This window comes from Budorcas taxicolor, chromosome 15 (genome assembly GCF_023091745.1).
Source record: "Budorcas taxicolor isolate Tak-1 chromosome 15, Takin1.1, whole genome shotgun sequence".
Taxonomy (NCBI): domain Eukaryota; kingdom Metazoa; phylum Chordata; class Mammalia; order Artiodactyla; family Bovidae; genus Budorcas; species Budorcas taxicolor.
In genome coordinates, this window is record NC_068924.1 from 5,557,448 (window position 1) to 5,584,725 (window position 27,278).

The 27,278-nt window shown below is 40.0% G+C and overlaps 1 protein-coding gene across 1 annotated transcript in view; it reads left to right on the plus strand.

Annotated features, from left to right (window-relative positions):
• Window positions 1–26,400, plus strand: part of MMP20 (matrix metallopeptidase 20) — a 60,346-nt gene extending 33,946 nt beyond the window's left edge. The window contains exons 7-10 of the mRNA XM_052653270.1: window positions 2,518–2,654; window positions 3,621–3,777; window positions 25,167–25,270; window positions 26,300–26,400. Coding sequence (XP_052509230.1) covers window positions 2,518–2,654; window positions 3,621–3,777; window positions 25,167–25,270; window positions 26,300–26,400 — 499 coding nt within the window. The remainder of the gene's footprint in view (window positions 1–2,517; window positions 2,655–3,620; window positions 3,778–25,166; window positions 25,271–26,299) is intronic.
• Window positions 26,401–27,278: the final 878 nt, after the last annotated feature.

The following is a 27,278-nucleotide window of genomic DNA, read 5'->3' on the forward strand; positions in this document are numbered from 1 at the left end:
ATGTTTCCTGGACTGTAAGAGACTGGGTAAGACAGGTTGGTCCAGCCCTTTGGTTACTGTTGATAGTAACAGTACACTGAATGGCCTATCAGCAACATCTTCACCAGACCTAAGAATGAGTTCCTTGCTCCATGGGATGAAATGGTCATGAAATGCCTCCCAAAGTATGGTCAAATTTGTAACCGTGAGGGGGCCCTGTCAACTACAAATTGCCACCTACAAGAATTAAACCTTGAGCTGGGGCAACTGCTGATTTTCAACATCCCCCGGAAAATGTTCAAGGTGGAGAGCAAAAATGAGGCACTCTGTGCTCAGGGAAAAGCTGGCAGAATGGGTTTTCAGATAGATGTTTTCAGGAGCTGATTTTATGAGCCTAATTTTTGTACGTCTTCATATCTAGAAAAGCACTAAAATCCTTCACGGTGACAACTGTTACTTGTGACTAGCAGAAAGTTTTCACCAGACTAGCAGAAACCTTCTGGAAAAATATGTACTTGATTATATATATTCCTTCTTCACCAAAACCAAATATATATACTGACCTCTCGCCACCCTGCATCTTTGGAGCAATTTCTCAGAGCCATCTGAAGGGCCATCTCCCAGCCTACAGTCCTTATTTTGCCCCCAATAAAACTTAACTAACACAACAACAACAACAAAAATACCTACAGTCTAGATAAGGCCATGATATATAGGGCTTGGGGAGAGGAAGTGTACCCTTGATAGACTCCTGACACACTGAGTTATTATCTATGGTAGGTGCCCAAGTAATTATTTTTTAAATGGACAATATCCAGCCAAGTAGCACTTTACAGTTTATGATGCACTTTCAGATGCTTTATCTCAGTTGATCCTCTTAATGATCTCATGAGATAGGCCAGGTATTATTATTTGCATTTAAGAGATTATGAAACAAGCTTGGAGATAATGGTCAGCATTGGAGGTGCAAAGACAGTTTACAGTTTTCTAAAACACAATGTGCTTTCTCTTCTGAATCATGATGCTGCTTAAAAAACATGAAAATAATATTCCTATCTCTCAATAGAGCTGTCCTTTGGATTTCATTATCAGCTCACCCAGATAGCTTCAGCAGACCCCTATATGCAGCATCCCTCTTATGGGGTACATGCTATGCTCCAGAACATCATGAACTTAACTCTTAATTGCACAAGTTGCCCTGGATTATAATGTCTAATTGGGCTTCCCTGGTGGCTCAGATGGTAAAGAATCCACCTGCAATGCAGAAGACCTGGGTTCGATCCCTGGGTTGGGAAGATCCCCTGGAGGAGGGCATGGCAACCCACTCCAGTATTCTTGCCTGGAGAATCCCGTGGACAAAGGACCCTGGTGGGCTACAATCTATGGGGTCTCAAAGAGTCTGACACGACTGAAGCGGCGAAGCGTGCACAGTGTCTAACTACTCATCTGCCTCTACTACTAGATCGTAGCTTCTTGAGGGCAGAGCCTGAATCTTGTTCAGTGTTTCATCCCAAGGTCTAACTCAGTGCCTGCTGATAGGTGCTTATAAATATTTGTTAGATTAACTGAAACTCAACAGAATGTTTGAGGAGTGCCTAAATTTACCACATGGAAAGTTAAAAATCAAAACTTTCCCTTAAGTTCCCTGTCCACAAATACTTTTATGTATTGATTCTAGCTTCTATTGAGTCAGTAAACTATTCATATTTTACAAGAATGATTTTAAACTCCAAAATTCAAAATAGACCACATTTACATTGAAATTTTCAGACCAGTACCCTCATGTATACTCCCACAATTTTACGTAAATAATATTGGGGAAATGGATGGTTAACGTGCTAAATCTTAAGTTAATGTATAGGTACCAGATTTTTGTGAACTAGCCATTAGGTCCTATGATATAAATACTTTCAGTAGATAAGCAAATAGGCAACATAATTTGTAATTGTTAATGTTTTTGCTATTTTTACTGGAAGTAATTAGCATCTCCAAACCACAAAAATTTGGCTCATTTATATAATACTCATAAAATACACCGGAATGGCTACCTTTATGAGATCTGATTCATGTTGATGTTTGGCAGAAACCAACAAAATTCTGTAAAGCAGTTATCCTTCAATTAAAAAATAAATTTTAAATTTTTTTAAAAAGCACAAACACACGCACAATAAAAAAAAATCAGAAGAGGAAAGGAAAACTTGTAGCAAATGATACTTGGAACAGGAAGATACACAGCTTAAGTGTATACGTGATTGATGTCAATCCCTGCTATTTCCTTCCATGCTTTGAACATCCTTAAATAAATGAAGGAAAAAGAATTACAGAGATGCTAAAAGAATGAAAAGGAAAAATAAGCAGATTACGAAAACCAATATATATATATATATATATATATATATGTATTCTACTTAAAAACAAGACACGGACAAGAGGCATTTAAAAATGGCCTCTAAAGTGTGGCTTGCCATATATTTCAGTCCAAGTTCAATTGAAGATCTAAGTCAACCCTGGTCCTATTCCTTTTCTGTTGCCAAATAGGATTTTCTGGCGTCGGCAGGTTCACTTGATGTCAGGGATCCGGCCCAGCACCATCACCAGCTCCTTCCCCCAGCTTATGTCCAATGTGGATGCAGCTTACGAAGTGGCTGACAGGGGCACAGCCTACTTCTTTAAAGGTACGCTGAAGGTCCCGCAAAGGAAGAAGTGGCCGGGTACAGGGCACGGTGTGTCTGGAGCACCCAGAGCTATCAGTGTTTGTTAGTGATCACAGAGCAGTTCCAGCCATTCCTGCTCCTCAGATTGGGGGTGAAACATCCCTCTACTGTACTGTGACAGTGACAGCAGTGACGGTGACTGTCAAACTCTTCCCAGAGCCAAAGGTGCAGTCTCGTGAGGCTTGGTGATGAGCGAGTGTCCGGGAAGGTGGAAACCTGCTCCCTGCCCCGCCTCACCCCACCGCCCCCCGACCTCTGCTCTGAGTGACACGGTATTCTCTACTGAGAGCCTCTCATTCACAGAAGTCAGCGTGGAAACCTCAGGAAAGCAATACAAGCGTCTGGGAGCAGAGAGACGCCTGGACTCTGTCTCCAGCCCTTTACTAACGTGCCTTAGGGAAGTTATCTAATTGCTCTGCATCTTCATTTCTTCCTTGCAAAATAGCTATAGTAATGACAACCTTGAAGATGTGACTGTGGCTAGCCAATGGAAGTTGTCCAGCAAACATTAACCATCAGTTTAGATTGTATTTTCTTGATGCTGAAGGCTGAGGATAGAAGATTAGTGCCAGTTTAAGCAAGAATCAGCATTTGTGGTTCACTTGCCCCTTCTGTCTCACACATATATAAGACTGAAACGAGATTATACAGATGAAAAGTATCTTTAAAAAAATGAATGTGTTGCATTTAAGACACAGTTGTATCAGTATTACTGCCTTCATAAGGATAAACTAGGGATTTCTGCCTCCAGGGCAAGTTTTAAGTCTTTTACTGAACTTAATAGAGACTTGTATCTCCTCCTGGGTTTTATCCATGGCAAATATCCCATAAACTAGCCCCATTTGTAATCCTGCATAGAAATCCTAATGAGTGAAGGGCATCACTAAATAGTACAGAGTTTTTGCAAGCTTTAATTTCTGGTTCCAGGACCTCACTACTGGATAACAAGAGGATTCCAAATGCAAGGTCCTCCTCGGACTATTTATGACTTTGGGTTCCCAAGATATGTGCAGCAAATTGATGCTGCGGTGTATCTCAAGGACGCACAGAAGACCCTTTTCTTTGTGGGAGATGAATACTACAGGTATGGCTTTTCTCTTTGTGATTGTCCAGCTGTATTCAATGAGAATGAAAATCCTTTTGCTAAAAAGAATGCAACGCAAATTTACAAAAGGCCCATTGACTCTTCTCAGTCACTAGGGTGTCATTTGCTGATGGTTGACACTGTCTAAAACACACAGAACCATCCAAATAAGTGAAACATTCATTCCATAATCCCATTGTTTGGTGTCTGACACATGAAACATCCTAATCTTTCAAAGCACTCATTCACTGGATGTCCAGTGGCCTAAAAGAGTGGAGTTACCATTCCCAATACATAACTACCCACTGGGAATGCCTTGAAAGAAGAACTGATTCCCTCTTATGTGAGTATATCCTATTGATACATGAATATCATTGTGTTCCAGAATGCTCTGTGATTTTGTACAAAATGAACGTGGTGACAACTGTGGGGCTCTTTGAAGGAAATTTTTGCTGAAAGGCAAAGGCCTTATTGCTATGTTCTTTAACCTAGAGCATGAAAATTCTTCTTATCCAAAGATCATGTGTAATTTCCAGGCCTGTCTTACAAGAGGTTACTATGAGTAGATTTGATCACTGTGCACAGGGTCACACCTTGTCTCTGCTACCTAATCTCACTACCTTAACTGACTCATGTTGAAGAACTGGGAACAACTTTGTCAAGCTCTGCAGCCACACCTTCTCTAGTCACAGTTCTCACTTTAGCGTTACTTGTCTTTCTGAACATTAAGAGAGAAGCAAAAACAGATTGTAAGTAGGTGACTATGCTAAACTCTTTCCTTCCAAGGAGTAAGCGTCTTTTAATTTCATGGCTGCAGTCACCATCTGCAGTGATTTCGGAGGCCCCAAAATATAAAGTCTAACACATTTTTCACTGTTTCCTCATCTATTCCCATGAAGTGATGGGCCCAGATGCCATGATCTTCGTTTTCTGAATGTTGAACTTTAAGCCAACTTTTTCACTCTCCTCTTTCACTTTTATCAGGAGGCTTTTTAGTTCCTCTTCACTTTCTGCCATAAGGGTGGTGTCATCTGCATATCTGAGGTTATTGAGATTTCTCCCAGCAATCTTGATTCCAGCTTGTGTTTCTTCCAGTCCAGCGTTTCTCATGATGTACTCTGCATAGAAGTTAAATAAGCAGGGTGACAGTATACAGCCTTGACGTACTCCTTTCCCTATTTGGAACCAGTCTATTGTTCCATGTCCAATTCTAACTGTTGCATCCTGACCTGCATGTAGGTTTCTCAAGAGGCAGGTCAGGTGGTCTGGTATTCCCATCTCTTTCAGAATTTTCCACAGTTTATTGTGATCCACACAGTCAAAGGCTTTGGCATAGTCAATAAAGCAGAAATTGATGTTCTTCTGGAACTCTCTAGCTTTTTCAATGATCCAGTGGATGTTGGCAATTTGATCCCTGGTTCCTCTGCCTTTTCTAAAACCAGCTTGAACATCTGGAAGTTCACATTCACGTATTGCTGAAGTCTGGCTTGGAAAATTTTGAGCATTACTTTATTAGCATGCAAGATGAGTGTAATTGTGAGGTAGTTTGAGCATTCTTTCGCATTGTCTTTCTTTGGGATTGGAATGAAAACTGACCTTTTCCAGTCCTGTGGCCACTGCTGAGTTTTCCAAATTTGTTGACATATTGAGTGCAGCACTTTCACAGCATCATTTTACAGGATTTGAAATAGCTCAGCTGGAATTCCATCACCTCCACTAGCTTTGTTTATAGGGATGCTTTCTAAGGTCCACTTGACTTTACATTCCAACCTAGATAGCGTATTAAAAAGCAGAGACATTACCTTGCCAACAAAGGTCCATCTAGTCAAGGCTATGGTTTTTCTAGTGGTCATGTATGGATGTGAGAGTTGGACTGCGAAGAAAGCTGAGCACTGAAGAATTGATGCTTTTGAACTATGGTGTTGGAGAAGACTCTTGAGAGTTCCTTGGACTGAAAGAAGATCCAACCAGTCTATCCTAAAGGAGATCAGTCCTTGATGTTCATTGATGTTCACTGAAACTTCAATACTTTGGCCACCTCATGTGAAGAGTTGACTCATTGGAAAAGACTCTGATGCTAGGAGGGATTGGGGGCAGGAGGAAAAGGGGACGACAGAGGATGAGATGGCTGGATGGCACCACCGACTCGATGGATGTGAGTCTGAGTAAACTCCGAGAGTTGATGATGGACAGGGAGGCCTGGTGTGCTGTGATTCATGGGGTCACAAAGAGTCGGATATGACTGGGTGACTGAACTGAACTGAACTGAACTGATGCTAAACTCTTTAGGTCTATGTTAGGACCTTGTTGGCAGTGGGAAACAGCTCAGCTTTGGTCCATGGGTTTCATTTTATTTTATATTACCTATTTTCAATAACCATATATGTGGCATAAAATAAATTTATAAATAATCTGTCATCTTCCTCTACTTCTTCAGTTTAGAGCTGAAAATGTAATCTAACAGAAGCACAGATATACTTCAAGAAAATTTATTTCATAAAAATGAATGTCAAATGTGGACCCTCCTGACTCTTCTGAGTCACTGAGAGCCTTGGAAGCTTTGCTCAAAGTGTCTTGTATTGTCTTGAGTTGACATTTCCAGTCTGATGTTTAAGCCTCTAAGCCAGCTAATTTTCTTTCAGAACTTCCTTTATAAAATAGAAATGGTTATTCACTTATTAAGTCCCTAGTATCTGCTGGGCATGTTCTCCAAAGTTTTTCTTCAGGATAAGGTGGCTGCCATCACCATGCTGACCTACAGGGCGATATATACTGAGAAACTCAACTCCCTTTTTAGGTTTTCAGGGAATGGCAACCAGAGATGGAGTGTACAAGCTGACATGTGAGAGTGTGAGTTGTGATTACCCATTTAACTTGTCAAAGTCTGTTCACAGCCTGATTCTCCTTGGGGGGATTTATCCACTCTCATAATTTCTATTACCCATTCATTGCATAAAACTTTGGTTCTAGTCTTTGGACTAATCTACCACCCACTAGAATCCAAAGTCAAACACATACCTCCAACCAAGCAGAACTGAGGCTTAGCAGCTAACATGAGGAGCTTGGTGAAAGATTTTTCAGTTCAGTTCAGTTGCTCAGTCGTGTCTGACTCTTTGCGACCCCATGCATCGCAGCACGCCAGGCCTCCCTGTCCATCACCAACTCCCGGAGTTCACTCAAACTCATGTCCATCAAGTCGGTGATGCCATCCAGCCATCTCATCCTCTGTGGTCCCCTTCTTCTCCTGTCCCCAATCCCTCCTAGCATCAGAGTCTTTTCTAATGAGTCAACTCTTCACATGAGGTGGCCAAAGTATTAGAGTTTCAGCTTTAGCATCAGTCCTTCCAAAGAAGGACTGGTCTCCTTTTGAGTGGAGTGGTTGGATCTCCTTGCAGTCGAAGGGACTCTAAAGAGTCTTCTCCAACACTACAGTTCAAAAGCATCAATACTTCAGTGCTCAGTTTTCTTCACAGTCTAACTCTCACATCCATACATGACCACTGGAAAAACCATAGCCTTGACTAGATGGACCTTTGTTGGCAAAGTAATGTCTCTGCTTTTGAATATGCTATCTAGGTTGGTCACAACTTTTCTTCCAAGGAGCAAGTGTCTTTTAATTTCATGGCCGCAGTCACCATCTGCAATGATTTTTGGAGCCCAAGAAAATAAAGTATGTCACTGTTTCCATCGTTTCCCCATCTATTTGCCATGAAATGATGGGACCGGATGCAATGATCTTTGTTTTTTGAATGTTGAGTTTTAAGCCAACTTTTTCACTCTCCTCTTTCACATTCATCAAAGGCTCTTTAGTTCTTCTTTGCTTTCTGTCATAGGGTGGTGTCATCTGCATGTCTGAATTATTGATATTTCTCCCAGCAATCTTGATTCCAGCTGTGTTTCATCCAGCCCTGCATTTCACATGATGTACTCTGCATAGAAGTTAAATAAGCAGGGTGACAATATGCAGCCTTGACGTACTCCCTTCTCAATTTGGAACCAGTCTGTTTTTCCATATCTGGTTCTAACTGTTGCTTCTTGACCTGCATACATGTTTCTCAAGAGACAGGTCAGATGGTCTTGTATTCCCATCTCCTTCAGAATTTTCCACAGATTATTGTGACCCACACCATCAAAGGCTTTAGCATAGTCAATGAAGCAAAAGTAGATGTTTTTCTGGAAGTCTCTTGCTTTTTTGATGATCCAACAGATGTTGGCAATTTGATCTCTGATTCCTCTGCCTTTTCTAAATCCAGCTTGAACATCTGGAAATTCTTGGTTCATGTACTGTTGAAGCTTGGCTTGGAGAATTTTGAGTATTATTTTGCTAGCCTGCGAGATGAGTGCAATTGTGCAGTAAGTTTGAATATTTTTGGCATTGTCTTTCTTTGGGGTTGGAATGAAAACTGACCTTTTCCAGTCCTGGAAATTTCCAAATTTGCTGGCATATTGAGTGCAACACTTTCACAGCATCATCTTTTAGGATGTGAAATAGGTCAGCTGGAATTCCATCACCTCCACTAGCTTTGTTCGTAGTGCTGCTTCCTAAGGCCCACTTGACTTCACATCCAGGATGTCTGGCTCTAGGTGCGTGATCACACCATCATGGTTATCTTGGTCATTAAGATCTTTTTTGTATAGTTCTTCTGTGTATTCTTGCCACCTCTTAATATCTTCTGCTTCTGTTAGGTACATACGGTTTCTGTCCTTTTTTGTGTGCCCATCTTTGCCTGAAATATTCCCTTAATGTCTCTAATCTTCCTGAATAGATCTCTAGTCTTTCCCATTCTATTGTTTTCCTCTGTTTCTTTGCACTGATCACTTAGGAAAGCTTTCTTATCTCTCCTTGCTCTTCTTTGGAACTCCATTCAGATGGATATATCTTTCATTTTCTCCTTTGCCTTCAGCTTCTTTTCTCAGCTATTTGTAAGGCCTCCTCAGACAACCATTTTGCCTTTTTGCATTTCTTTTTCTTGGGGTTGGTCTTGATCATTGCCTCCTATACAATGTCATGAACCTCCATCCATCATCCTTCAAGCACTCTGTGTATCAGATCTAATCCCTTGAATCTATTGTTACTTCCACTGTGTAATTGTAAGTGATTTGCCAGGAGAAATCTCAATAACCTCAGATATGCAGATGACACCACCTTTACGGCAGAAAGTGAAGAGGAACTAAAAAGCCTCTTGATGAAAGTGAAAGAGGAGAGTGAAAAAGTTGGCTTAAAGCTTAACATTCAGAAAATGAAGATCATGGCATCCAGTCCCATCACTTCATGGGAAATAGATGGAGAAACAGTGGAAACAATGTCAGACTTTATTTTGGGGGCCTCTGAAATCACTGCAGATGGTGACTGCAGCCATGAAATCAAAAGACGCTTACTCCCTGGAAGGAAAGTTATGACCAACCTAGATAGCATATTCAAAAGCAGAGACATTACTTTGCCAACAAAGGTCCTTCTAGTCAAGGATATGGTTTTTCCAGTGGTCATGTATGGATGTGAGTTGGACTGTGAAAAAAGCTGAGAGCCAAAGAATTGATGCTTTTGAACTGTGGTGTTGAAGAAGACTGAGAGTCCTTTGGACTCCAAGGAGATCCAACCAGTCCATTCTAAAGGAGATCAGTCCTGGGTATTCTTTGGAAGGACTGATGCTAAAGCTGAAACTCCAATACTTTGGCCACCTCATGCGAAGAGTTGACTCACTGGAAAAGACTCTGATGCTGGGAGGAGTTGGGGGCAGGAGGAGAAGGGGACGACCAAGGATAAGATGGCTGGATGGCATCACCAACTCAATGGACATGAGTTTGAGTGAACTCCGGGAGTTGGTGATGGACAGGGAGGCCTGGCGTGCTGCAATTCATGGGGTCACAAGGAGTTGGACACGACTGAGCGACTGAAATGAACTGAACTGAACTGATTTAGGTCATACCTATGGTGGTGAGCTAAATGGTGACCTAGAATGGTCTAGTGGTTTTCCCTTCTCTCTTCAATTTTAGTTTGAATTTGACAATAAGGAGTTCATGATCTGAGCCACAGTCAGCTCTTGGTCCTGTTTTTGCTGATTCTATACAGCTTCTCCACCTTCAGCTACAAAGAATATAATCAATCTGATTTTGGTATTGACCATCTGGTGATGTCCTTGTGTACAGTCGTCTCTTGTGTTGTTGGAAAGGGTGTTTGCTATGGCCAGTGTGTTCTCTTGGCAGAATTCTGTTAGCCTTTGCCCTGCTTCATTTTGGACTGCAAGGCCAAACTTGCCTGTTACTCCAAGTATCTCTTGTCTTGCTTCTTTTGCCTTCCAGTCCCCTGGGATGAAAAGGACATCTTTTTTCAGTTCTAGAAGGTCTTGTAGGTCTTCATAGAACCATTCAACTTCAGTTTCTTCAACATTAGTGGTTGGGGCATAGACTTGGATTACTGTGATATTGAATGGTTTGTCTTGGAAACACATAGAGATCATTCTGTCATTTTTGAGATTGCATCCAAATACTGCATTTCAGACTCTTTTGTTGACTATGAGGGCTACTCCATTTCTTCTATGGTCTTGCCCACAGTAGATATAATGGTCACCTGAATTAAATTCACCCATTCCAGTCCATTTTAGTTCACTGATTCCTAAAATGTCAATGTTCCCTCTTGCTATCTCCTGTTTGAGCTTATATGGTAATTAACAAATAATTGCTTAAAATGTTGTGATAATTAACAAGTGATTGCTTAAACCTCAATATTCCTATAAATAGCAGTCCAGTCAAAGAGTTCATCAAAGGGCATTTTCTTTTTAAACATTGAAGTGCCTTGACATTGCACTGAAATCTCTGCTTCTTGCAAGGCAGATACAGTACTTTCAGCAATGAGAGTCTTCTATTTTACACTCTCCAACACACACACTGTTTTTCACAATAAGAAATATGGCAAATAACCTTGACCTACAGCTCAGAAGTTCAGGAGAAGCTAATGTATGATTTTTATTCATAACCACCCCCTTGTGTTTGACACATTTTGCTCAATAGGGCCTCATATGTATGACATCTTATAGTCTATAAAGCCCTGTATCAGATAGAAATTATGTTCAGCTGCTAGAAAGACAGGCCCAGTAATAACTGTGGCTTAAATACCACAAGGGGTTTTTTTCTCATATATGTGAGATGTCTGAAGTTTTACGGATTTAGAGCTGGTAAGATGGGTCCATGGCCATTAGGGTCCCAAGCTCCTTCTGACATTTTGCTCAAGTATTAACAGGTAGCTTCCCCTCTTATGATTGCCACAGGATTCCTGATGTCCAGTGGTGCCTCAGTCACTACAGCCAATGCTAAATAGGAAGAAGTTGGACTGGAAAGAAAGAGAAAGGGGGCAATGAAGTTCTATAGGTAAAGCACATGGACACACCCAGAAATACTGAAGCCTCAAGTTACACATCGATAATTTTACTATATTGATACCCCTGGACAGTATGTTAGGATTTTCTCTCCTTGGTCATCCCTCAGGTTCTTCTTTGGTCCTCAGGCTAGTTCAGTCTGTGGTACAAATAATGTGCCAATGGAAGAAAAGTCTCTAGATATGCTTGTTGTCAGGGAAATTCTCCATGAATCCCTAGGGCTGGGGACCCATTTTAGTGAATGAAGTGCCATTAAAAAAACTACTGAATAGCTTCCTCCACTGAGGATTGAGTGTTGCCTTGGGCCAAGTTGATTCAGGCTGTAAGAGTAAGGGGACTTCACTGGTGGCTAAGGGTAAAGAATCTTCCTGAAATGCATGAGAATACCTGCAATGCAGGAGACTACCTGCAGTGTAGAAGACGGGTTCAGTCCCTGCGTTGGGAAGATCCCCTGGAGAAGGAAATGGCAACCCATTCTAGTATTCTTGCCTGGAGAATCCCATGGGCAGAGGAGCTTTGTGGGCTACAATTCTTGAGGTTGCAAGAGTGGGACACAACTTAGTGACTAAACCACCACCACCACCTAAGAGTAAGAACCCACATATCAGTGTAATAGTAATTTACAGAGGAGCAGACCATAGAGCTACAAAGTGAAACACAAATGGGGCTCTGCCAGGTTGATGCCAGCACATGCTGCCCCATCAAATGGCACATCGGGTAAACTTTACTAACAAGGGCTACTTCCCCATTCATCTGTTTGCTTTTATTCCTTCCTTTCCTATTTCTGCTGCTACTGCTGCTGCTGCTAAGTCACTTCAGTAGTGTCTGACTCTGTGTGACCCCATAGACAGCAGCCCACCAGGCTCCCCCATCCCTGGGATTTTTCAGGCAAGAGTACTGGAGTGGGTTGTCATTGCCTTCTCTGTTCCTATTTCTAGACAACCTGTTATCCATCCAGTTTCTTTTTTTACATTACTTCTACCACCTCTGGATAATTTCTCCCTGTAAGTATTCTCCCCTGCTTACTAACACCAGAGCAGTGATTACACCAAGGAGCTCCTGAGGACTCTGGGAGAAGTGGGAGGCCATCATCTCCACCATGCTTTGAGATGGTCAGTTCAGTTCAGTCACTCAGTCATGTCCGATTCTATGCGACCCCATAAACCCCAGCACGCTAGGCCTCCCTGTCCATCACCAACTCCCGGAGTTTACCCAAACCCACGTCCATTGAGTTGGTGATGCCATCAAACCATCTCATCCTCTGTCGTCCCCTTCTCTTCCTGCCCTCAATCTTTCCCAGCATCACGGTCTTTTCAAATTACTCAGCTCTTCCCATTGGGTGGCCGAAGTATTGGAGTTTCGGCTTTAACATCAGTCCATCCAGTGAACACCCAGGACTGATCTCCTTTAGGATGGACTTGTTGGATCTCCTTGCAGTCCAAGGGACTCTCAAGAGTCTTCTCCAACACCACAGTTCAAAAGCATCAATTCTTCGGCACTCAGCCTTCTTCACAGTCCAACTCTCACATCCATACATGACCACTGGAAAAACCATAGCCTTGATTAGATGGACCTTAGTCGGCAAAGTAATGTCTCTGCTTTTGAATATGCTGTCTAGGTTGGTCATAACTTTTCTTCCAAGGAGTAAGCGTCTTTTAATTTCATGGCTGCAAACACCATCTACAGTGATTTTGGAGCCCCCCCCAAATAAGTCAGCCACTGTTTCCACTCTTTCCCCATCTATTTCCCATGAAGTGATGAGACCAGATGCCATGATCTTCATTTTCTGAATGTTGAGCTTTAAGCCAACTTTTTCACTCTCCTTTTTCACTTTCATCAAGAGGCTTTGTAGTTCCTCTTCACTTTCTGCCATAAGGGTGGTGTCATCTGAGTATCTGAGGTTATTGCTATTTCTCCCGGCAATCTTGATTCCAGCTTGTGCTTCCTCCAGCCCAGCGTTTCTCATGATGTACTCTGCATAGAAGTTAAATAAGCAGGGTGACAATATACAGCCTTGAAGTACTCCTTTCCCTATTTGGAACCAGTCTGTTGTTCCATGTCCAGTTCTAACTGTTGTTTCCTGAACTGCATATAGGTTTCTCAAGAGGCAGGTCAGGTGGTCTGGTATTCTCACCTCCTTCAGAATTTTCCACAGTTTATCCATATAGTCAAAGGCTTTGGCATAGTCAATAAAGCAGAAATAGATGTTTTTCTGGAACTCTCTTGCTTTTTCGATGATCCAGTGGATGTTGGCAATTTGATCTCTGTTCCTCTGCCTTTTCTAAAACCAGTTTGAACATCTGGAAGTTCACGGTTCACATATTGCTGAAGCCTGGCTTGGAAAATTTTGAGCATTACTTTACTAGCGTGTGAGATGAGTGCAATTGTGCAGTAGTTTGAGCATTCTTTGGCATTGTCTTTCTTGGGGATTGGAATGAAAACGGATCGTTTCCAATCCTGTGGCCACTGCTGAGTTTTCCAAATTTGTTGACATATTGAGTACAGCACTTTTACAGCATCATCTTTTAGTATTTGAAATAGCTCAATAGGAATTCCATCACCTCTACTAGCGTTGGTCATAGTGATGCTTCCTAAGGACCACTTGACTTCACATTCCAGGATGTTTGGCTCTAGGTAAGTGTGAGTGATCACACCATTATGATTATCTGAGTCATAAAGAACTTTTTTGTACAGTTCTGTGTATTCTTGCCACCTCTTGTTAATATCTTCTGCTTCTGTCAGTGATTTCTAAAATTTGTGTAAAATGACTTACAAATGTATAGGTACAAGCCCTTTTCCACTCCTAAATCATTCTTTCTAACAGATAGACTAGAGGCATGATTGACACTTGGTTATGTCTGACTCTTTGCAACTCCATGGACTATACAGTCCATGGAATTCTCTAGGCCAGGCTACTAGAGTGGGTAGCCTTTTCCTTCTCCAGGGGATCTTCCCAACCCAGGAATCGAACCCAGGTCTCCCACATGGCAGGCAGATTCTTTACCAGCTGAGCCACAAGGGAAGCCCAAGAATACTGGCATGCGTAGCCTGTCCCTTCTCCAGAGGATCTTCCCAACCCAGGAATCCAACCGGAGTCTCCTGCAATGCAGGCGGATTCTTTACCAACTGAGCTATCAGGGAAGCCCAAAGTAAGATACAGTCTTCCAGATTTTTTCCTTCCTAGATCTCTCAAGAATACTGAAACTGGATCTGTTTATTTAAAGATTTTATATTTAATCAAAATAGAGAAATAAATAATAGTAACAAAAATAAGAAAGATGGGTAGATTTCAAAATCTTGTTTTTTAATCTTTTTTTTAAATATATTACCAAACTACTGCATTCATGCCTGTATTGGTCATGATTACATGTCAAGCTGTGTACTAAGACCTTGACACTCATGACAAGGCACAAAGTTTGCTGTTTAAGAGTGTAGACAGGAATAAGAGAGTGTTCATCTCAACTCTGGCATGTTGGATCATCTTTCTGTTGGATCATTTCTGGATGCACAAATAGTATCTACTTCATTGAGTTGTGGAAATCAATGAGAAAAACGTGAAATTCCTGTCGTATAGTAAGGACTCAATTCATATTGGGTGTTATTAATGCCCTCAGCAAGTACAGTTGAAAGTAAATGTATAGATAACTAATTAAAAGCAACCCAGATGCCACAAATGGCCTCATGGAACACTGCACAGGGTTCAGTGGGGCAAAACCAAAAGGAAATGGCCAATTCTAGCAAAATTGTCAAGAAAGAGTTTTTAGAGGAAGCAATGACTGAGCTTCATTTTGAGAGTTGAGTAGGAGTTTCCCAGACAGGATGGGCAGGGTATCTTCCAGGCAGAGAGAGCAGTTGAAGCAAAGGCACCGATGCATGAAAACAACCTGTGTATAGGAGGAAAACCTCAAGTAGTTCAGTATGATCAGAACATGGGCTGGGATGAGAGATGCAGCCCAAGGATGGATGTCAGGAAGGGCCTGTGCCATTCTAGGAGATCAGTGCTAATTTAGAGAAAATAGGGATATCTGTAAAGGTCTTAAACAGGGAAGTAACTCATTAAGGTTTTTGTTATATCACTCTGGAAGCAGTGCAGCTGTATTAGAGTGGGAGTTGTTCAGTTCAGTTCAGTTGCTCAGTCGTGTCCAACTCTTTGCGACCCCATGAATTGCAGCACACCAGGCCTCCCTGTCCATTACCAACTCCCGGAGTTCACTCAAACTCACATCCATCGAGTCAGTGATGCCAACCAGCCATCTGATCCTCTGTCGTCCCCTTCTCCTCCTGCCCCCAATCCCTCCCAGCATCAGAGTCTTTTCCAATGAGTCAACTCTTCACATGATGTGGCCAAAGTACTGGAGTTTCGGCTTTAGCATCATTCCTTCCAAAGAAATCCCAGGGCTGATCTCCTTCAGAATGGACTGGTTGGATCTCCTTGCAGTCCAAGGGACTCTCAAGAGTCTTCTCCAACACCACAGTTCAAAAGCATCAATTCTTCGGCACTCAGCCTTCTTCACAGTCCAACTCTCACATCCATACATGACTACTGGAAAAACCATAGCCTTGAGTAGACGGACCTTAGTCAGCAAAGTAATGTCTCTGCTTTTGAATATGCTGTCTAGGTTGATCATAACTTTTCTTCCAAGGAGTAAGCGTCTTTTAATTTCATGGCTGCAATCACCATCTACAGTGATTTTGGAGCCCCCAAAATTAAAGTCTGACACTGTTTCCACTGTTTCCTCATCTATTTCCCATGAAGTGATGGGACCAGATGCTATGATCTTCATTTTCTGAATGTTGAGCTTTAAGCCAACTTTTTCACTCTCCTCTTTCACTTTCATCAAGAGGCTTTTGAGTTCCTCTTCACTTTCTGCCATAAGGGTGGTGTCATCTGCATATCTGAGGTTATTGAGATTTTTCCCGGCAATCTTGATTTCAGCTTGTGTTTCTTCCAGTCCGGCGTTTCTCATGATGTACTCTGCATAGAAGTTAAATAATCAGGGTGACAATATACAGCCTTGACGTCCTCCTTTTCCTATTTGGAACCAGTCTGTTGTTCCATGTCCAGTTCTAACTGTTGCTTCCTGACCTGCATACAGATTTCTCAAGAGGCAGGTTAGGTGGTCTGGTATTCCCATCTTTTTCAGAATTTTCCACAGTTTATTGTGATCCACTCAGTCAAAGGCTTTGGCATAGTCAATAAAGCAGAAATAGATGTTTTTCTGGAACTCTTGCTTTTTCCATCATCCAGTGGATGTTGGCCGTTTGATCTCTGGTTCCTCTGCTTTTTCTAAAACCAGCTTGAGCATCAGGAAGTTCATGGTTCACATACTACTGAGGGCTGGCTTGGAGAATTTTGAGCATTACTTTACTAGCGTGTGAGAAGAGTGCAATTGTGCAGTAGTTTGAGCATTCTTTGGCATTGCCTTTCTTTGGGATTGGGATGAAAACTGATCTTTTCCAGTCCTGTGGCCACTGCTGAGTTTTCCAAATGTGCTGGCATATTGAGTGCAGCACTTTTACAGCATCATCTTTCAGACTTGGAAATAGCTCAATAGGAATTCCGTCACCTCCACTAGCTTTGTTCATAGTGATGCTTTCTAAGGCCCACTTGACTTCACATTCCGGGATGTCTGGCTCTAGATGAGTGATCACACCATCGTGATTATCTCGGTCATGAAGATCTTTTTTGTACAGTTCTTCTGTGTATTCTTGCCACCTCTTCTTAGTATCTTCTGCTCTGTTAGGTCCATACCATTTCTGTCCTTAGAGCGGGAACAAGACTGAAAATCAGTCAAACCAGTTAAGCCAGAAAGTAGTGGGAAACATCTTCAGAGTGCTTAAGGAAAAAATGCTCAACCAAGAATCCTATATTCTGCAAAGCTATCCTTAAAAGATGAAGGCAAAATGAAGACATTCCCAAATAAAAACAGAGAATTTATCACTATCATCTTCTTTACAAGAAGTAGTAAAGAAAATTATTCAAGCAAGTAAACCCAGACAGTAATTTGAACATTTGAATCCACGTTAAAAAAAAGAACACCAGTAAGTGCAATTATGAAATTATAAAAGGTCGTATAAATGTATATTATATATCACACTCTTCAACAACCAATGGGATGAAGAAATCACAAGAGAAATTAGAAAATACTTTAAGATGAATGAATATTAAAGCACAACCTATGTTGATGCAGTTAAAGCAGTGCTCAAAGGGAAACTTCTAGCTGTACATATCCATATTTAAAAAAAAGAAAGAATTCAAATCAATAACCTAACTTTCCACTTAAGACACTGGAAAAAGGAAACAAATTAATTCTAACAAGCAGGAAAAAGGAAATAATAAAGATAACAGTGAAAATGAAGTAGAGAATAAACAATTTGAGAAAACCAGCAAAGTTAAATGTGTTTCTTTAAAAAGGTCAAAAAAATTTATAAACTTCTCACTAAATTAACCTAGTACAAAAGAGAAAACCAAAATTACTAAAATCAGAAATGAAAGAGTGAACACAACCTTACAGAAATAAAATGGACTATAAAAGAATAAACAATTGTGTGCCAATAAATTAGAAAGTTTACATGAAATAGACAAATTCCTAGAAAAATACAAAGTGATAAAAAAAGGACAAAGTGAGTCATGAAGAAATAGACATTCTGAATAGACTTATAAGAAATGAGGTTTAATTCATAATATAAAAATTATCCACAAAGAAAAACCCAGGCCTACATGTTTCCTGGTGAATTATATCAAAACATTTAAAGAAAATTATTGCCAATTTTTAACAAACGCCTCCAGAAAGTAGAAGAGAAAAGAATACTTCCCAACTCATTGTATGAGGCCAATATTGCCCTTATATGAAAACCAGATGAAAGCATCATAGAATAAAACTTCAAACCAATATCTATTATGAATATGAATGCAAAAATCCTCCAAAAATACTACCAAACCAAATCCTTAAACATATAAAAAAGAATTATGCACCACGACCAGCTGGGAATTTTTCCCCAAGAATGTAAGATTGGTTTAACATCTGTTTATCTATAATAACATTTATAATTGATTAATTATATAAATTAATATAATACACTATATCAATAGAGTTAAAAATTAAAAACCATAAGATCACCTCAATAGATGTAGAAAAAGCATTTGACAACATCAAACACTGTTGCATTATAAAAAAAATTCAACAAACAAGGAATAGAGAGAAACTTTTTCACTCTGATAGAAGGCATCTATGAATACCCACAGCTGATATCATTCTCAGTGTTGAAAGATTGGATGCTTTCCCTCTAAAATCAGGAACAAGACAAAAATTTTCATTCTTACCACTTCTATTTGAAATTTTTCTGGAGGCTCTAGTCAGGGCAAGAATGAATGATATTTTAAAAAGAAGGATACAGAAGATGGGAAAGAAAGTAAAACTATTTGTATTTGTATGTCATATAATCTTTTACATAGAAAAGCCTAAGGAACCTCAAAAGAAAAAAAAAACTGTTAGAACTGATAAATGAGTCCACAAACTTCAATGAACAATGCAAAAATGAATTAAGAAAGCAATTCCATAGCATCAAGAAGAAAAATACACTTAGAAATACATTTTAACAGAGTGAATGTGAAACTTGTAATCTGAAAACTACAAAACACTGTCAGAAGAAATTAAACAAGATCTAAATGGAAAGATATCTTACGTTCATGGCTCAGAGCCCTAATTAATGGCAGTGCTCCCCCAACAGATCTAAGACTCCACCCAGTCCCTACCAGAATACCACTGGTTTCTTCTTGGAAATTGAGAAGCTGATCTTAAAATCTATTTGGAAAATCAAAAAAACCAGAATAGCCAAAATACTTTGAAAAAGAGAAACAAACCTGGATAATTCAGACTTCCTGATCTCAAAATTTACCAGAAAGCAGCATTAATCAAGACAATGTGATACTAATAATGAAAACAGACATATAGATAAATGGAATAAAATTGAGAGTCCATATATCTATGTTCAGCTGCTTTTTGACAAGGATGCTAAGGCCATTCAGTAGGGAAAGAATAAAATTAAGAAGTAAAGCAAAATTAAAAGAATAAACAGAAATTCCAGTTTGTAGTTATATAGTTTGACATGCTGGTAAGATCAAAGAATGGAAATGTCTGGAAGGGAGTTGGATATACAGGGCTTGAATTTAGATCATTCAGGCTGGATATAATTTTGCATTTCATCAATCAGATAGTAATTGAGATCATCTGTACTTTTCAACATTATTACCAGTTCTTTGTTCCAGAATTTTCTCATAGCCACTTTCCTCATCTAAGATGGTGCATAGCAGGTTCTTACTCTTCTCCCTTCTCTTCGTTCCTGACCATTTACCCGCCTACCCTCTCTAGTTTAGATCACAAAGATCCCTTCGTCCATGAGAACCATGTGATTCCTGGCTAGAAGTGGCTTAACTTCAAAGGGGATTCCACAAGAAATTCCACTAGATTTCACTAAAAAGGTCTCCTTGAGGAAACTTCTTGAAACATGTACCATAAATACTTGTGTGCATGCTAAGTTGATTCAGTCATGTCCAACTCTTTGCAACCCTATGGACTGTAGCCCACCAGGCTCCTCTGTCTGTGAAATTCTCCAGGCAAGAATAGTGGAGTGGGTTGCCATGCCCTCCTCTAGGGGATCTTCCCAACCCAGGGATGGAACCCAAGTCTCTTATGTCTCCTGCATTGTTAGGTGGGTTCTTTACCACTAGCACCACCTGGGAAGACAGTATCTTACATGCTAAACAGTAAATTCCTGCATCTGCCATCCTTTCTCACATTTTCTTTAAGCATTGTTTAGCAGACCGAACTCCCGATTCAGTAGTTCAAAGAAGACAGAATGCTGTTAAATTTTGCCATTGACACAAGTTAGAAATCATCACAATGGAAACACTAGAAATTTCTAACAAATCTAAGTTCTCGGCCAAAAGTTAAACAATTCTCAGGTACTTTACCAAAATACTCCCTAAATCCTTAGATTGCAAATGTGGAGAGTAAGATAATATATATGAAAAAGCATATCAGATATCTACAGCCTTACAATATTGCAGTTAAACAATATTGCTAGTAAAGTTTAACTGTCAGTAATGATTTGTTTAATTTCTATACCCATTGATCAGTGTTAAATGATGAAAGAAATACTCTCAAAGGAAATCAACATAGTTACTGGTTAATCGTTTTTACCTGGTATTTGGGTTTCACAAACAAGACCTTAGTAGTGAGAAAATGTGTGCAACGCTTTTACCAGGTATCTAGTATACAGGTTGTGCTAGTGGTAAAGAATCCACCTGCCAAAGCAGGTAGATGTAAAAGACGTGGGATCAATCCCTGGATTGGGAAGATTCCTTGGAGGAGGAAATGGCAACCCACTCCAGTATTCTTGCCTGGAGAATCCCATGGACAGAAGAGCCTGGCAGGCTACAGTCTATAGGGTCGCACAGAGGTGGACACAACTGAAGGAACCTAGCACACACACAGTATATAGTATATTCAATATATATACAATATATATACATACTATATATATACAAATACAGTATTATATTTACAATAAATACTTTCTTAGTATTCAAGTATTGATGGTTTATTATGTGTTAGAAATCAAACTATTTTCTTTTTTTCCTCTCATTTTCCCATCTGCCTCCTCAATCATCTTGAGAAGTAGGTATTGTTATCTTCATTTCACAGTTAAAAACATTGCATCTAAGAGATCAAGTGATTAAGTCAAGGCCACACAGTTAAAAGTAGTCCATCCAAGGCTGTATTTTATGCCCTCTGAGTCCAGATCCAGCAGTCCTTTCCATCTACTGTGTAGTAACTTTTCATTCTCTTCACCATATATTTATTTACTGTCAATTAAAATAACCATGCCCATAATTCTCATCCTGTCATATAATTTTATTTTCTTTAATCCTCAGTATACTATCAACAGTAGACTTTCTAACCTCATTTTTGCTGAGGTCTCTGGACTACCTCCAATATTTTCTAGTCCTCCTTTCTTCTTTTTTTCTCAACTTTGCCTACTACTGCAAAATGTTATCCCAATGAAGTGTGTTTAAAAAATTAGGTAAACACTAAACTCTTTGATGACTCAGGATCCTAGACAAAATCACACATTCACTCAACTTCATACTAGCCAGCCAGTTAATGGCTCCTGGGACCAAGTGAAGTGAAAGTCACTCCGTCGTGTCCAACTCATTGTGACTCCATGGATTATACAGTCCATGAAATTCTCCAGGCCAGAATACTGGAGTGGGTAGCCGTTCCCTCTTCCAGGGGATCTTCCCAACCCAGGGATCAAACCCAGGTCTCCCACATTGCAGGCAGATTCTTTACTGGCTGAGCCACAAGAGAAGCCCTCTTGGGGCCAAAATAAACAGCAAATAACTTGGGCCAGCCCTTGATATCTACATATGCCAGGCACGTTTCTGTGTGCATATGTGCCTATGTGTGTGTGTGTGTGTGTGTGTGTGTGTGTGTGTGTGTGTGTGTGTGAGATTTCGCTCATCCTCATGGCCACTATATTCCAGATAAAGAAACCAGGTCTCAGAACACATTCTCCTGATCACAGAGCCACCACATAACAGAGTCAGAACTCAAACCCTGACTGTGCCATCGACTGTGCTCTCTGCTCTATAACAGAAACCCTCAAAGTGAAAGTGAAAGTCACTCAGTAGTGTCCAACTCTTTGCAAACCCACGGACTATACAGTCCTTTGAATTCTCCAGGCCAGAATACTGGTGTGGGTAGCCTTTCCCTCCTCCAGGGGATCTTCCCAACCCAGGGATCAAACCCAGGTCTCCTGCATTGCAGGCAGATTCTTTACCACCTGAGCCACAAGGGAAGCCCAAGAATACTGGAGTGGGTAGCCTATCCCTTCTCCAGGGAATCTTCCCAACCCAGGAATCCAACTGGGGTCTCCTGCATTGCAGGCAGATTCCTTACCAACTGAGCTACCAGGGAAGTGAAATCCCCAAATACCTGTCCAAAAACCAAGGGATAGATCATCACAAAGTTTTCATTAGTTCACAGAAAAGTAAAATAGCACAATAAAGACATAGGAGGATGTGATCTGGGTCAGTATTATTGGCAAGAACCATCTTTTCTTCTGAGGTTATATTTTTTTCTGCCTTTTTTAGTATTAAAGTTTCTTTTTTAATGAAATGATGATGAAAATAGGTGATAATTATTATTTTGATGGTTAATGGTAATGTTCTTATTTGGTAAAATGAGAAGTAGTTTAACCCTATGTTAACTGCATAAGGCCATCTACACAGTGTCTATATAAGAGGCCCAAATGAAATATATATGTTATCAGCTAATCTTAAAATGTGGGCTTCCCTAATCGCTCTGGCCCTGGATGATAAAGAATCCACCTGCATTTCAGGGTTCAGTCTTTGAGTCAGGAAGCTCCCCTGGAGAAAGAAATGGTTACCGACTCCAACATCCAAGGACCACGTGGTTTATGTGTCAGACTGATTCTTTAACATAGATTTTATTGATACTCTAAAAAGATACTCTTTGAAAAGCAGTTATAGAGTAAGGGGCAAGAGGGCAGAGACACAGTTGGCAGAAAGGGAGAGGGACTAAGTGGTAGAAGGGATGAAAAAAAGAAAAATGATTTCACAGGTTTGCCAAAATTTTTGCCTATGTTTTTATGAATGTAATTGAAAATTAAAATTCTCAGCTGGATATCGCTTGTCCAAAATTTCTGCTGAAATTGTATTTACATATAGTATTATTAACTCCATTATCCTCTCAACAGATAGATACATAAGATTTTAGATGTCACCACTGCCCTTAGCAAACTAAGCATACACATTTAAAAAAAAAGAAAGATCACTTTTTCAAATCTATTGGATTGTTCTTTTTTTGTTGTTGTTGGTTTAATAGTCATCATTTTCTTGAAAACCTATTCCATATTATTTAAATGGTTTTTCTATTCTCAAGAAAAGATCTTCACTCTCTCCTTTGATACTTTCCAGATTTCTTAGTATGAGCAGATCTCAATTTGTAATAGGCTTCCCTACAGACATTCTTTGGCCAGTCACTTGTTTGGAACTGAGAACACATTTTGCTGTAAACTGATGTAAATGTTGATGAAGTTCTTAAAATCACTCATAAATGTTTAATGCACACAAAGGTAAGGCATAGCTCTAATTATAATAGCTCAGCCCCTAATCCTTTATTCAGGACAGATGAAAAAGGAAGTAGATATGAAAGGCATTTCACTATTTACCCTTGAGCTTAGGGGTTGACATTAAACAAAGAATTCAAAATGTCACAGTCCCTGGTATCCCCCACCACATCTCTCTGTATGTCTGCAGACATGCCAACACCTTTCGGTCCCTTTGTTCTTCCTGTTTCATCCCTCGCCCAAAATATTTTAAGCATTAGAATTACCCTCCTCATACACTCCAGTAATAGCATCCGTTTCCTCAATTCAACTGTTTCAGGGAAGTGAGAGAAGAGAACCTAGTAAGCACTGGTTAATGTGTAAACAACTGCACTCCCACTTTGAACCAGGGACTCTAGATTTCAAACACTGGAACAAAGCAAACAAGAGAAATCCAAGCCCTGGCGAGGCAATATGCCCAGCTGTCCTTTCCCCCACTCGTTCCCTCACTACAGTCCTGACACCTTGCAGCACTCCTCCTGATAGCATAGACACTCCTTACTGGCACTTCTGATGACAAAACATGGCAATGGTTTCCATGTTTATTTGTGTAACTCACATAGCTAGGGTTTCCCCTCGGCCTGCTGGAAGGTTCTAATGACACTCTTGGAAAGGGAATTTGGACTTCCAGGAGTTAACTTCCACTTTTCTCCTCAACACCCAGCAAAGCATCTCAACCACAAGTCAGTTTCAACCTGAATATTCCTTCCCCGGGTTTGATCTACTCAGTATCATGAGAGCTCTGTCCCCTGCCTGGGTAGTCATAGCCATGTGAGAGGCACATTTCAGGAGAAGCGGCTGTGATTGCTGCTGCAGGAAACTCCCAGTGGCCCAGGCACCAGGAGAGACTGTTTGACCTTCTGGTGGGAAATGAGTAGGGTGTCCACCTAGAGAATGTCCCCACTGGGAGCTCCATGCTGATGAAGAAGGGACTTTCTCACACTTTAAATGAAGTCTTCTTGAAGGGAAGAGAGCCTGCTCTGCCTACATGCTGAGCTCATCCAAGTCATACTGGTTCATATGAGTCACAATCTCTTTACAAGGGATAATTTAGAGAGTTACTAAAGAGATGTATTAATCAGTCTTCAGAGTTATCATTTGCGTGGTAGTTGTGAGTTCAGAAAAACAAACCTAATCTACTTTTTGATTAGTTGTATAATCTTTCTAGGAAACAATTAGAATGTTTTAAAAGCAGCATATCTGTTATTCCAGACTTTCTCACTTCTTGTCTTTATCTATTGATCATTCACACATTTGTTTCTTTGTTTATTCATTCATCGTGCGTCATTTGTTCAATCCCTTCTCTACGTAGCACAAAGCTCCTTACTGGCACTTCTGATGACAAACCATGGCAATGGTTAATGAAAGCCTTCACTCAGGGCTTTCAACTGTTTGGTGAGCCAGGAAATTCATACATGGAGGGTGAGAGAGAGAGAAATTACAATAGTAAAAAAAAAAAAAGCACTGAAAATAAGTATAGATTTTCCATTGAAAAGCAGTGATTTTTAATTATAAAAATATGATCTTATAATTCTAAACAATATAACGAAGTCTAAACAACATATCTGGCAATTTGCTAAAGAAAATGTTTAGAGCAAATGACTCCCAAACTAGTGGCCACAGAATCTCTGCAACCTGGGAAAGTAATGGCAGAATGTGTGTGTGTGTGAGAGAGAGACACAGCAGAGAAACAGAGAGACAGAGGAGATCCAAAGTAAATCATAAGTCAACCCTGGCTAAATACACCCGACTAGCACGATGTCCTCTACAATCAATGAATACCTCATGTTTATATTATTTACAAAATAATATTTCTTACAGTTATGATGAACGAAAAAGGAAAATGGAAAAGGACTATCCAAAGAGTACTGAAGAAGAATTTTCAGGAGTCAATGGCCAAATAGATGCAGCTGTAGAATTAAATGGTGAGTGTTTCCATGAAACACTTTCTTTGTAGAAATTGTAACAATTTCTGGGCTTTGCTTTAACGTAACTGAAAATGGATTTCCGAATGGGAGTCCTTGGTTCTTATTTTTGGGGGCCCTGAGTCCCTTATAAATTTAGTTAACCAGATTAACCACCAGAAAAAGTATAAAAAGTCTGCCATTATGGGTCTCTCTTTACAAATGGAAAGTTTTAAAAGTATAGCTTCAGTCCATTAGCCAGTTACATCATAAAGGCCATCTAGTCAAAACTGCCTTTTTCATCTTTAAAATGTACATATTCTCAACCTTCCCATTGAAAATAAATGCCTTTCCCCATTCTATCACCCAGCTTCTGAAATTTGACACATAGCTGTGAAAGTTGAATTGAACTGGGTTGAATAAGTTTAATTGAATCTTTGAATCAGTCAGTCAACACGTTCTTCTTGAGTGTTTAGCACAGAGCTGGACTCTGTCGAGAAATGCAAAGGCAACTTCAGTTAAGGTCTCTGCCTTCATGGAATGGTTAGTCTCTTTGGGAAATGCCCCTCCACCCAACACAGATGAAATTATTAGAAATCAAGTATAATTTAGTACTGAATTGTTGTGGTAGTCTTCCCAATAATTGCAAGAAGTGATCTGAGAAAGAAAAGATCAAAACAGGCATCAGTTGGTGTAGATTTCGTGATGGGACTTCCTCCGGGTTTTAAAACCTCCGGGTTTTAAAGAATGGCTAGATTTTTGACTCGGGAAGGAAAAAGTGGGGGGCGGATTTCCCAAAAGGGAGCAGCCTGAAGAGAGGCACAGAGCGGCCCTGGCGTGGCAGAGAGAATGATGAGAGATGACTGGCAAGTTAGGGGTGTCGGATTCCAGGGCTGAGAGAGAGCTGTGCTGAGGGTTAGCCAACTGCCCCCGGCACATTTCCTGTTTCTCTTCGGTGCCCCCTCGAGAAAGTTACAACTGCACAGCCATCCCATTTATAAATTTACAAGTCCTTTTCAGTAACCATAATTTCATCTTTGTCTCTTTTAGGCTACATTTACTTCTTTTCGGGACCCAAAGCATACAAATATGATACAGAGAAGGAAGACGTGGTTAGTGTGCTGAAATCTAGTTCCTGGATTGGTTGCTAAATAGCAAAGTCTAGTCTTTCCTAAAAAATGAAGATGACTGAGAGCTGGATCTGAGGACTGGATCTTAAGGACTAAATCGGAACTCAGGTTATATATTCTTCCCATGGCCTTCAATTCTAAGGGTAATTTCGAATTCATTGAAAATAATTATGCTTCTAAACAGTTTCTCAGTTTTGGATTCAGAATTTTAAACCAAATGGGAAATTATTATACAGTCAGCTTCACACAAAATCAGAATCAACATAGTGCAACTCTTCAGTTAGATACACATCATTTTTTTTCCTCACTAATACACTGAGGCAAATTGATCAGTTCGGTTTTTATTTCCAGGAAGAAGCCTACTTGTGGATTTTCTGATGTGTATTATAATTCTTTTAATAAGAAATAGCATTACCACACAAATTATATTAATTCTATACAAGCCTTTTTGGTCTTAACATTTGCTATGATGGATATTAATGTATCTGTCTTTAACCATATCACAGACTGCATACTGTATAAGTTTTGTTTCTCATTGTTTGTGTGTGTGTTTGTTTGTTTGTTTGATACTATGTGTGCTCACTGGTCTTTGAAGTAGGTTATAATGGGCAAATCTACTCAAATGGATTCTCATACTAGGTAAGAGATGGGCATTTTGCAACAAGAAAATTTTTAACAAAAGCCAATAAAAATGTTGTATAAGATCAATCCAGTATTTCTCTTTAGTTAATGGTTACCAGCTTCTATCACACTGTGATAACAAATTCTGTGTACTTTATAGAAAACTCAAACCTTGAGATAGTATCATGAATATTCAGACTCAGAAGAAATAATAGTAATTCACTCTTTTTCCTCCTTCCTGAAAATAAAATGTCCTCAATGAAACTGTCTTTAACCTT